This window comes from Nycticebus coucang, chromosome 21 (assembly GCF_027406575.1).
Source record: "Nycticebus coucang isolate mNycCou1 chromosome 21, mNycCou1.pri, whole genome shotgun sequence".
Classification (NCBI taxonomy): domain Eukaryota; kingdom Metazoa; phylum Chordata; class Mammalia; order Primates; family Lorisidae; genus Nycticebus; species Nycticebus coucang.
The window spans coordinates 13,996,548-14,008,983 of NC_069800.1; the positions used below are offsets into that span (position 1 = coordinate 13,996,548).

The 12,436-nt window shown below is 45.2% G+C and overlaps 2 protein-coding genes across 7 annotated transcripts in view; both read left to right on the forward strand.

Annotated features, from left to right (window-relative positions):
• The first annotated feature begins 429 nt into the window (after nt 1-429).
• The window catches only part of RALGAPA2 (Ral GTPase activating protein catalytic subunit alpha 2), a 382,487-nt gene continuing 370,480 nt past the window's right edge, over nt 430-12,436 (forward strand). For 4 of the 6 annotated variants that reach the window (XM_053574245.1, XM_053574242.1, XM_053574243.1 and 1 more), the window contains exon 1: nt 430-720. In XM_053574245.1, coding sequence (XP_053430220.1) covers nt 615-720 — 106 coding nt within the window. In that variant the 5' untranslated portion in view covers nt 430-614. The remainder of the gene's footprint in view (nt 721-12,436) is intronic. The other 2 variants (XM_053574246.1, XM_053574247.1) reach the window with 1 other exon arrangement.
• Nucleotides 5,358-5,783, forward strand: LOC128574136 (39S ribosomal protein L42, mitochondrial-like). The gene has a single exon (XM_053574820.1). The coding sequence runs from the start codon at nt 5,358-5,360 to the stop codon at nt 5,781-5,783; it is 426 nt and encodes a 141-aa protein (XP_053430795.1).

Sequence of the window (12,436 nt, forward strand, 5' to 3'; positions counted from 1 at the left end):
GGGAGTGAGAGCACTGACGTCCCGCCTCCGGGGGCAGGGGCAGGTGGACGCGGCTCTGCACCTCCGGGAGCCGGGAAGTGGGGGGGTCCCCGCGTCTCGCCTCCTGGAGAACTCCATTTCCCAGGAGCACTCGCGGCCCGCGGCGGGGCGGGGCGACGTGCTCAGAGCCAGCCTACTGCCTCCCAGCGTGCTGAAGGCCCGCCCGCCTGATTGGAGGGCCCTCCCGCGATGCATCCCGGGACCTGTAGTACAGCGCGTGCACGAGGCACGCTCCTTTGTGATTCGCGGCGCCGGCTGGGCGCTCGGGACGCTTCTGCGTGAGGGTCTGGCGCGGACCGACTGGCGTCCCGCGCGGCGAGTCCCGGCGGCGCGCGCGCGCGTTGCTCCAGAAGGGCCGGCCGGCGCCTCCCTCGGGGCGGAGCGGTCGGTTCCGCGTCGACACCGCCTTCCTGACCCGCCCCTCCTTCCTGGAGCCACAGCCGAGGCGGCGGCGGCGGCGGCAGCGGGGGACGGCGAGTGGCCCGCGCGACACACGCCGGCCCCGACCCTATGCAGTGATTCGCGCGGCGCAGCGCCTCCTGTCCTGCCGGCGGGCCCGGGCTTCCCGCTGCGGGATGTTCTCCCGAAAGAGCCACGGGGATGTGAAGAAATCCATCCAGAAGGTGCTGGACCCGAAGAAGGACGTGCTGACCCGCCTGAAGCACCTGCGGGCGCTGCTGGGTGAGGCGCGCGCCGCGGCCCGGGGCTCGGGGCACCTGCCCGTGTGCGGATGGGGGTGGGGGGACGGGTGGGCGTCTCGTCTGGGTCAGCGCTGGGACCCTCGGGGCATTGTTTCCCGGAAAGTCGTTCCTGTCGCCCTGGAATGTAAACTCACCCAGGTTTCTCGCTTGGGCGCCCGCCCTGCCGGGTAACCCTCCCCGCCCCTCCTTCAAGCAAATAAACTGGACCCCAAATCGTATACTCACCATGCACGCACACACGGAGCTATCATCTCTCCTTTTCTCTTTTTAAAATTTTAATTTTTGAGTCTGAAAGCCTAAGTGGTCCTAGCCCAGACTTAATCGAAGTCTCATTTCTTTCAGTCCTCTTTTAAATTTTGTTTTTACTTTTGAGTCTGAGACCCTCAAATTGACCGAGATTCCAAGTGGCCCCCAGTACAAAGTTAACTATCATCTTTGTTCCCACGCCTTTTTAAAAATGTAACTTTTATTTTGGATCTGGCTGCTTCAGTTTCTTTATGTCCTTGGAGTGAAGGGGGGATTCTCTTCCTGCTTGGAGGGAGGGGTGACTTTCTTGGGTTCAGGGAGTCTGCGTCTCCTTTATCACCAGGATGACAGTGATGATTCTATGTCACCTCTGGTTTATGGCCTGCTGGGTAGAGGTTCTGAGGAGCTCAGGTGGGCCTGGGGTGGACTTGTGATGAAGCTCACCCCTGTGGGTGTGAAGTGTCCAGAAGTCTCCTGTCACTTGCTTTGTGTGATCTATGGCTATTTTGATTGGGCTGTATTGTTTTCTATTTTTTACCTCCTTAGTTTTAACTTCTGTTTGGAATGAAAACACCTTTGCTGTGTGGAGACAGACTTATACTTGATTATTTGGGGGGCCTAAGAAAGATCAGCTTATGTTTCTTCTAGATGTCATTGAGTCATAAAATAAACAGAAATTACCTTGGCTTAGTGTGTCTTGAAACCTGAGGAAATGTGGCTTAAAGTAACATGTGAGAACTTTTTTTTTCTTTTTGGAGACAGAGTCTCACTGTCCCCAGGTATAGTGCAATAGTGTCATCATAGCTCACAGCAACCTCAGACTCACATGAGCCCAGGCTCAGGTGATCCTCCTGCCTCAGCTTCCCAGAGTGCTAACATTACAGGTGTAATGCAACAATGTAGCCAACAACGCTGGCTAATTTTTCTATTTTTAGTGGAGTCAGGATCTTGCTCTTGCTCAGGCTGGTCTTGAACTCCTGAGCTCAAGGGATCCTCCCACTTCAGCCTCCCGGAGTGCTATGATTATAGGTGTAAGCCACTGCCCAAGACCATGTGAGAACTTTGAATAAAGATCTTGTCCAGGAGAGTAAAAGTTGCTAATTATTTCTATTTATATTCAACAAACTACCTCTAAAGGGAGAAGGAAAAAAAGCAAAACAAAACAAACAAAAAACCCCCAACCAACTAAACAATAAAGGAACACCTGATTCTGATTTCTGAAGTTATTTGCAGCCTTCCTTGTGGATTCTTTGAAGTTACACTGACTTGTTCAGTTTGGAATGAAATGTAAATTAATAACGATTAGAGGGGTTAGTTTTCTAGAATTTTGAAAGTGAAGTGTGGTGTCTTGTTAAGCTGAATTTTTTACTTCCTGTAGTAAAATACCACGTAGGCACAGGTTGCATTTTACAGGCTTCTTAGTAGTAACTGCTTAACCCCTACTACACGATTTTTTTTTTTTTTTAAGACAGTCTCAAGCTGTTGCTCTGGGTAGAGTGCGTTGGTGTCATTGGTCATAGCAAATTCCAACTCTTGGGGTCAAGCAATCCTCTTGCCTTAGTTTTTCTATTTTTGGTAGAGTCAGACGAAGGTCTTGATTTTTGCTTAGGCTAGTCTTGAACCCGTGAGTTCAAGCTATCCACCCGTCCTGGCCTCCCAGAGTGCTAGGATTACAGGCGTGAGCCATCATGTCCAGCTAGGAATATGTTTGACAAAGGAGAGTTGAGCAGTACTTTAAAGAATTTGATTCTTTGGGACTTTTTCTGTGCTTGGGAATTAACCTTTTGTTCTGTCCAAATCTACAAGATTAAGTTGGCTACATTTTGTAAAGGCAGAATCAGTTAAGCCTGGATCAGGTGGTTTCTTAGAGTTACACAGCACATTGTTACCATTCTGAGAAAGCAGATACTTTTCAAGTCTTCTGATGGTGGCTTCACTCCTGGTGTGTGTCTTATTTTAAGGAACTTTTACCATTTCGTGGAACTCAATTTGATTTCAGTTTAGTAACATGGAGAGGCTCTTTGATATTTCCTTAGGTGTATATTTTTTTGTTGGTGCATTTATGTGTGGAATGTGCATTATTTATTTGTTTCTTTTGTTTATTACTGTGATCTTTACATGGGACTAGATTTTTGAAAAATGTGTGAGGGTAGTCATGATGTTTAATTCATGTTTAACTTTCGCTTCCAATTGTGGTTTAAAGACTTAAAGAAAATACTACATTATTTAATGTGCTAGTTCCTACCACACGTATCACATACCCCAGTTGGTTGCTACTTAAAAATAAAGTTTGCTTAGAAGACAAAGCCCTCTTGAACTGAAAGATAGGAATTAAGTCAATATCAGGGAAACTGTTGTAAGCAAATGAATAGTATTGTAACTACTATAGTGTGTTTTTAATGTGTATGTTTGTATAACACTTCTACTTTTCATGTATTTTATCTTCAAGTTTTCTTTTTTAACCTACTGAGATGGTACGACTGATCTAGGTCTGTAGTTTGTCCCTGCCATGTGCAGCTCCATCACTTGGGCTAGTTATTTAGCTTATTTTGGAACCTCACTTTCTTTTCTTTTTCTTTCTTTCCTTTTTTTTTTTTTGAGACAGAGTCTCACTTTTTTTGTCAGCTCTCAGTAGAGTGCAGTGGCGTCACAGCTCACAGCAACCTCTAACTCTCGGGCTCAAGCGATTCTCTTGCCTCAGCCTCCCAAGTAGCTGGGACTACAGGTGCCTGCCACAACGCTGAGCTATTTTTTGGTTGTGATTGTTTAGCTGGGCTTGAACCCGTCAGCTTTGGTGTATGTGGCTGGCGCCCTACTCACTGAGCTATGGGCGCAGAGCCAGAACCTCTCTTTCGTTACTCTGTAAAATGGGTATGGTAATGTTTGTCTGGTAAAGCAGTGGTTCCCAGCTTTTTTGGTACTGAGGGACCAGTTTTAGGGAAGATGGGGGAGTGGGGACTGGGAAGAGGAGGAATGGGGCAGGAGGCAGAGCTCAGGCCGTGATGTTTCGAGGCCCAGTTCCTAACAGGCCATGGGCTGGTACTGGTCTGCAGCCTGGGGGCCGTGGACTGAAGCTATAAAGGATTATTGTGAGTGTGATGTATAAGTGACTGAAGTTTGGAGTGGGCATTTAACAGTTTCTCTCACATAATTTATCTCCTACCATTAAAAGGATAGATAGGCAATTTTTTTTTTCTTCTGAGACGGAGTCTCACTATGCTGCCCTCGGTAGAGTGCTATCGCGTCACAGCTCACAGCAAACTCAAACTCCTGGGCTCAAGCGATTCTCCTGCCCCAGCCTCCCAAGTAGTTGGGACTACAGGCGCCCGCCACAACACCCGGCTATTTTTTTGTTGCAGTTGCCATTGTTGTCTAGCTGGCCCAGCCTGGGTTTGAATCCGCCAGCCTCTGTGCACATGGCTGATGCCGTAACCACTGTGCCATGGGTGCCAAGCCAATAGGCGAATATTTTGATAGGTAATTTTCTCCCTTCTTTCTTTTCCATGGTAATGGATTTGTTCTCTTTTCATAAAAAGTAGTCCGTATTTAAGACATTGGGCTGAGAAACATAAAATTAGTTATGGAAAGTAGAGCTAAGTACAGTATTTCTTGGTTTTATGGTAATAATTCCAATTTGAATGTGTTTAGATGGTTTGGCCTGGCTATAAATTGTAGATTAGTCTGATACTATTTTACGGAGGGGGAAACTGAGGCATAGGCAGGTTACTGCATGGAGCCAGGCCTGCACTAAATGGCTTACATGTATTATGTTATTAGAGGAGAGCAGAGCTATTAGATCCTCCAACTTCTAGTTCTGCCTGCCACTGTTGAAATCATCATTGAGAAAGTAAGTGTGTAAACAAAACAAAACCCAACCTCCCCCTTACCTCCTCCCCCCATGTATTATTGTATTGCTTCATCAATACAGGCGGGCGCCTATAATCCCAGCTACTGGGAGGCTGAGGCAAGAGAATCACTTGGGCCCAAGAGTTGGAGGTTGCTGTGAACGATGATGCTACAGCACTCTACCAATGGTGACAAAGTGAGACTTTGTCTTCAGGAAAAAAAAAAAGTTAAGTGCCTTTATGAGTCCCAAATTAGGCTGTAAGAAATGACATTAATACAGTGAGAAGGATAGATATGAAATTATAGTAAATATATAGTATTTTATGTAATTAGATAGTTATATGGTAGACATCATCATAAATTTTTAAAGGTCACAAAAGATTATTAAGAATGGTACAAAAGGAAACCAGATGGCGGGCTCACAGTGAGGCACTGTCAAGGGGTGAAAACTGATTTCTCCTAGAAGCAGATTTTAAAAGCACTGTTTCTTGAAAACATCTTTTTTCATAAGTGTCTTGATATACCATGGCTGGAGCAGCAGTAAAATGGGTGGTATCAAAGAGAAGTATCTTGAAACATTTATTTCCAATCCAAAATGGAGCTTTATATTGTGTTCATCATAAATCTACATATTCTTCTCTACCAGATGACTATAATTGCGAAGTAGAGCTTGCTTTGACATCTGGCAGGACAATAGTATGCTACCATCCTTCTGTGGACATTCCATATGAACACACAAAACCTGTTCCTCTACCAGATTCTGTGTGTAATAAGGGAGAAACACATGATCAAGTGCTGAAAACCAGATTAGCAGAAAAAAGTGAACGCCTTGAACAAGGACCCATGATAGAACAACTTAGCAAAATGTTCTTTACTATTAAGCACCATTGGTATCCTTGCGGACAGTATCACACTCGTCGTAAGAAACTGAATCCTCCAAAGGACAGCTGATACGGAGGTTTTCCGGGGAATCAGAGAAAAATGTGCCTAGTATGGCATTTGAGAAAATGCAATGTGGTATATTCATTGATATGTTATATATAAAATGGTAATAATAAAATGCCTTTTCATATATCAAAAAAAAAAAAAAGAAAAAAGAATGGCACAAAAATAGGGACATCTTGAAGGAGGGTAGACTGGTCCCTAAGGAATGGTTAGACTAGCTCTGCCCAGAGAAGTATAACGTGAGCCAAATTAATTTTATAACAACATTTTAAAAAGTAAAAAGAAACAGGTGATATTTATTTTAATAGTGTATTTTACATAACTCTACTATCTAATGTGTATTATGTCAACAGATAATTGTTTATTGTTGTTTGGCAGGCCCAGGCTGGGTTTGAACCCGCCAGCTCCGGTGTGTGTGGCTGGCATCTTAGCTGCTGAACTACAGGACTTAGAGGTGGGCAGGAGTAACAGCCATGACACAGTGTAGTTCACCATAGAGGGTTGCCGTGGTGCAGTGCAGGGGGAGGGGACTGCAGTGGTGGCCACAGGGGCAGAGGAGGGACAGTGTTTATTATCATTGCAACCTCATTGAATCTCCTACAACCTACGATGAAGGTTGTATTCCTATCCCCAGCCTGCTGATGAGGAAACTGAAGCTCAGTAAGGCTTAGTATTTGCCTGCTAGCTCCAGCTGATAAGTGGCAAAGCTGGGGCCTGCTCATATGATTATAAAGCCCATGTTGAACTTGTGCTAGTTGTCTGATTGAACAGGATATTTACATATCAGAAAATATATTTACCCACCAGAATGAATGTTAACATATAAACAAAACCCCAGCAGGTTTTGTGTCTCTCTGAAACGTGGCTGTGATGTTTGCTTCCGTCTTCCTGGTCTGTTTTTTTTTTCTTTTGTACTCTCCTGGGGAGACTTGGGGCTGTCTTATTGGGTTTGAGCGTGGCTGAAGATACGGCTCTTTCCCTGTTTTGGGGCTCATTGCCCTCTCCATGTCCTTGGCCTACCAGATGGTGAGAGGTTTGCGTGGACATCAGTGCCACATGGGACATTCTAAAACCAGAACAAAGCTAAGAAGTATAATTTCAGGATCTTCATGCAACCCTAGCATGGTTTCTTTCAGTTGACCTTGTGTGAAGCAAAGTGCTTTTGCCACAATGCTTCCTTTGCATATTTTTCATCATTTATCAATACTTTATATTCATAGCCCCTAGAATGTAAAAGGGACTTTGGAAACATGTGTAACACACTCTTACAAAAAAAAGTTTGAAATTGAATTTTTAAACATTTTAAGGTCAAGATAGTTGTTCATTACGTCATGCGTCCTCCCTGGTTCCAGGGCTTAGGTCATCATTTATTCTGATAGGGTAAATGCCTGAGCTTAGAGATTTTGTTTGAGGTAACTAAGAAAGGTTGGCTTCCATCTTTTATTCTGAGAAGAGACATAGTTAGTAGGTCCAGAATATTTTGATGTACACTTTTATAATTTGGACTTTTAGTTTGTTTGTAAGTGCTGTATTTATGGACAGTCATAAATACTTTTCCTAGGTGTTTAAAGTACTGATCTTTGGTCATCAGAGTGTATAGATAAAACTATAGAGAATCATTTAGTTAGAAAAGTTGGCTTTCAAACTAGCAAAGTGATTCAATTTGAATTTTAAAACTATTTTTAAGAAGAAACAAATTTCTGGGGATAACTAATACAATGTAATAGACAACTATCTTGACCTTGAATTGTTAAAAAATTTAGTTTGCAAACTGTTCTTTGCAAGTGTGTGTGTGTGTGTGTGTGTGTGTGTGTATTTGTGTGCATGTCTGCTGTGAGTCTGTGTATTCAGAGACTGGCAAGGTGTAAGCCCAGGGCTTAGAGTAACAGCCATGACACTGTGCAGTTCGCCACAGAGGGTTGCCGTGGTGCATTGCAGGGGGAGCGCACTGTGGTGGTGGCCACGGGTGCGGGGGGGACAGGAGCAGGGCCTCCTGGAGACGTCTGCCAGTGCTTCCTGATGGAGGTCAGGTCTGAGGTGGGTGTGGGAGTGTACCATGTGGACGAGTTGGGGATGAGGGCACTGCCAGGAGAGGAGCTTGTGCAAAGGTAAGATTGTGAGGCACTATGGAGTTAAGTGTGTGGTGGTTTTTATTTTGTGATGTAGGTAGGTGTTGGGAATTCAATGTAGAATTTTAAGCAGAGGAGAAGCCATATCCAATGTCTTTCCTTGGTGAAGTGTCCAGGAGTCCCAGTGTCCCCTGAGATTTGAAAGATGGGTGCTGGGAGAGAGGCAGCTCCCTTTTCAGAGCAAGCCCTGTGTGTATGGCTAGGCAGCGGGTGGTCCTCTTTCCCAGCACGTGGCAAGCACAAGCCTCAAATTGTATCTCACACTCCCTAGGGAAGGACCTCAGAGAGATGGAGAGTGAGAGGGAGCCCAGGAGTTCAGCTGCGTCTCTGCCAGCTCCATCCCTGAGCTCTTTGTTGTGGGAACTGACTGAGCCATATTTCTGGGTCTTGCAACTAAAAGAATATCAAGGATGGGATGTGTGTGTTTATACATGGAGATTTGATTTTTATGTTTCTTTCGGCACTGGGGAATTTGAATCTATATATAGGAGAAGCTGATGGAAAGCAAAGGTGAAGAAACGGGGATAGTAATGCGGAAAGGTGCGCTGTGCACTGGGGCTGAGAGCAGGGTGGGAGCGGGCTCAGTGGCGGGCAGCTTGTCCTCTGAGCAGCGGGTCTCACCCTGTGGGTTGCGACTCCTTTTCACAGGGGTTGCCGAAGACCTCAGTGAGGGGGCAGCTCATCCTCTAAGCAGCGGTTCTCAACTTGTGCGTCGTGACCCCTTTGGGGGTCAAATGACCCTTTCACAGGGGTCGCCTAAGACCGTCCTGCATATCAGATATTTACGTTACAATTCATAACAGTAGCAAAATTACAGTTATGAAGTAGCAACGAAAATAATTAATGGTTGGGGGTCACCACACCATGAGGAACTGTATTACAGGGTCGTGGCATGAGGAAGGCTGAGAACTAGGGCGCTAAGGCCACTTGAAGGAAGCGAGAATGGGAGGCAGACCGGGAGGGGGCTCTCCTGACGGCTCCTGCCCTCTCTGCGAAGGTGGAGGGGAAATCACTTGCTGCGCCAGTTTTCTCCCTTGTGAGGCGGCAGGAACACGAATGCGTCTTGCTCCCTCTTCTGTACCATGTATCTCCTTAACAAAAAAAAAAAAAGGAAATATTGGCCAGGCGAATGGCTCCATGCCTGTAATCCTAGCACTCTGGGAGGCCGAGGCAGGTGAATTACTTGAGCTCAGGAGTTCAAGATCAGCTGAGCAAGAGTGAGACCCTGTCTCTGCTAAAAATAGAAAAAACTGAGGCAAAAGGATCGCTCGAGCCCAAGAGTTGGAGGTTGCTCTGAGCTATGATGACGCCATGGCCCTCTACCCATGGTGATAGCTTGAGACTCTGTCTCCAGAAAACAAAAAAAGGGAATACTGTAACTGGAAGACTTTTGGGGGGAGGGTGTGATTTCTTCAGTGAGTTTAATTTGTATGTTGATTGCTGGGTGAGAGCAGGGAAAGTCTGTGTCCACCGAGGCCAGCTCAGGTGGTGCACACGCTGCTGCCCTCCACTCAGGACCGCGCTAGGCCCTGTGTACTTCTCTCTCCTTTGTGCCTTGTGTTCTGGAGCCTCCCCATTCTGGGTTGGACTCAAGTTAAAGGATCATTTGATTTTCCCGCTGTGCCTTTGATGTGACTTAGCCCCATGTAAGATGTAACTCTTCTGTACTGATATTTCATGTAGCAATGTATACTTTTGTGAAATGTCTTCCCTTGTTCTCATTTAATCAAATGAAGCAATCAGTTCATATTAATCATAAAAGCCATTTATTAAAGTCCATGAGTGTATTTTAGGTGGCCTGCAATACAAGTTAGTTTTACAGTTACAGCCTCTTAGATGCGTCAGTTGAAGTAGCTTTTTCAGGTGAAGAGATCCAGAATCTACTAGCAAAACCCTCAGTTGAGAATTTGATGAAGTTAAAAGAGGAATTTACAGCATTTACATCTTTTAAAGGATTTACCTTATAGATAGTAGGGTAGAACTTGGGTGCTCAGTTCTGAATTCTTATTTCAGGATTTTAGTTTTGAGTTTTAGACAAAAGATGTTTCGTAACCCTTTTATGTTTTTATATTGTTCAGGAAGTTGAAGCCACATCTGGAAGATATCGAACACTATTTTAAAAGTAGTCGTAATCTTTAACGGCAAATATGTACTTTGATTTTTCTGCTATAATTGTGGTTTAGTTTTAAATAATCGCTCTTGATAAAGTTAAGGAGCCCATCAGTAGGTCTTGTGTTTGATTTTTAAGCGATGGCATGTATTCACTGAGCCTCAGCCATGCTTTCCAGGATACGTAAGGTTCTACTGATACTCCCTGCGCCTGACTGTGAGAGCCACAGCAACATCCTGCGTCTGCTCTTACTGTGAGCAGCACGATTCACTGACAGTCCGGCTGCTGCCCTCTGGATCCACCCGTGTTGAGCCAAAGCCGAGTTTCCCTCGGGTTTCTCCCTGACTGTTACTGAGGACTGGGTGCAAATGCTGCCTGTTCCTTTGAGATCCAGGGGCTGCTGATGAGTGGCTGTGCTTGAGGACTTGTGTTTGGCCTGGCCAGGACCTTCTCAGAACTGCGCTGAGGTCGGAGACCCCTTACTCCACTCTCCTCCCTTCCCCATCCCGTCCTTTGCAAGTGGGGTCAGAATCCTCTCCCTGCCCTCACCAGCTCTGTCTCCTTTGTCCTTCTCAGGCATTTTCCCAGTAAATCTCTTGCGTGTTGAATCCTGTCTTGGCCGTTACTTCTCAGAGAACCCAAATTAATGTGCCATCTCTTTTCCCAGAAGGCACCCTTCATCCCATCGAAAGGTCTTGTAGGAGCAAGTTCGGACATGTCTCCCCTGCCACATGAACTTTCTTTGCCCTCTAGGCATGAAATGCTCTCTTCTCAGAATCCCCGCAGCACTTTGTACCATTCACTTAGCATTTGTAGCCTCTGGCTCTGAATTACATGTGTGTGGTCAGCCAGAGCTTCCCACTGGATGGCAGGCATGGGGAGGGCGCGGGTGGCCCGTGCGTCTGGATTCCTCTTAGTACCCTGCTTCTCTGAAAATAAGACAGTGTCTTATATTAAGGTGTGCTCCCAAAGATGCGCTAGGTCTTATTTTCAGGGGACGTCTTATCTTTCCTGTAAGTAGGTCTTATTTTTGGAGGATGTCTTATTTTCGGGGAAACGGGGTAGTGTACTTCCTTATTTCAAATTGTAACAGCACATTCAGTGCTTTATGTGCTGACCACATTCGCAAACATACTTTCACATGTATTAACTCATTCTCCCAAATTAAATAGGGACTATTATCATCCCCATTTTATAGGTAAGATACAGAGAGGTTGAGAACCTTGGCCAAGGTATGTAGCTAGTAAGTGGCAGACTGAAGGAAACAGGGAGCTGGCTTGAGAGTTGTCTTCTTTATTTAACAGTTGTGTGTCCAGCACCACCTGTGTGCCGGATGTGCTGCGCAGCACTGGGGGGCTGGAGCTGCCGTCTAGGAATGGAATATGTACCTATTAAAGACCACATAAATCTTTCACCTCTTACTACAGAGAAAAACCCACAACAGCAAAAGACATATTTTCTGAGTAAATATTAATTATTCTGTGTCTAAGGCTGTTGGGGTTTAGCTAGCCATCCTTGTGGTTGTTTTCACCAGTCAGATGTTCCCAACACAAATGGGTTTTTTTTGGAGACAGACTTACTTTTTTCCCCGGTAGAGCACCATGGTGTCATAGCTCACAGCAACCTCAAACTCATAGGCTCAAGTGATCCTCTTGCCTCGGATTTTCATTTTTAGTAGAGATGGGGTCTTACTCTTGCTCAGGCTGGTCTCAAACTCCTGAGCTCAAGTGATCCATCCACCTTGCCCTTCTAGCCGACATAAATAGCTTAAGACCATGAATTAAGGTTAGTTTGTCCTAGAGGAGCCCTCACCTTCTCCCTGTGTCTGTGCTTTCTGTGACCAAGCCAACCCCTTGGATTCCTAAGGGAATAGTTGTAGGAAAGGACTGTTTCTGTGACCAGAGGACGGTGTCAGGAAGGACAGGCAGAAATGCCCAGGGTGCACGGTTAGGATGGGAACAAAATGGGAGACACGTTATTATAAAATTTAAAATTTACAAAAACCCCAAAATGAGTCATTATAACCCTCAAAACACTTGTTATAGTGACTGAGGAAATTTTTTTCTGTGAAATCCTTGATAGTATTTTCAAAACTGCGTGAAACAGAGGGGAATTGAAAATATGTTATTTCTTTACAGCTTTTTTTTTAAAGGGATAATGCTGACTGGTCATGTTTCTGGTGTAATCAGTGTGGATATCTCTGTTTCATGGACTCAGTTGTATCTGATAAGATGAGGATGTGTTTGAACCAGACAGGCTGGTTGTGGTAGAGTTGATACTGAATTTCTGGTGGGAGGTAAAGTATTTCCTAGTCTTCCTCCGCATGTAGCTGGCAGTGTGTCCTGTTGCAAGTGTTTAATTTAGAAAGAATGGTTCCACCCCTGTTTTCCCACCCCTAAAATAAATAAGACATAAGTCAT

Bases quoted from the DNA above. Each gene is read 5' to 3' on its own strand.
- LOC128574136 (XM_053574820.1), top strand. From the start codon at position 5,358: ATGGCTGGAGCAGCAGTAAAATGGGTGGTATCAAAGAGAAGTATCTTG.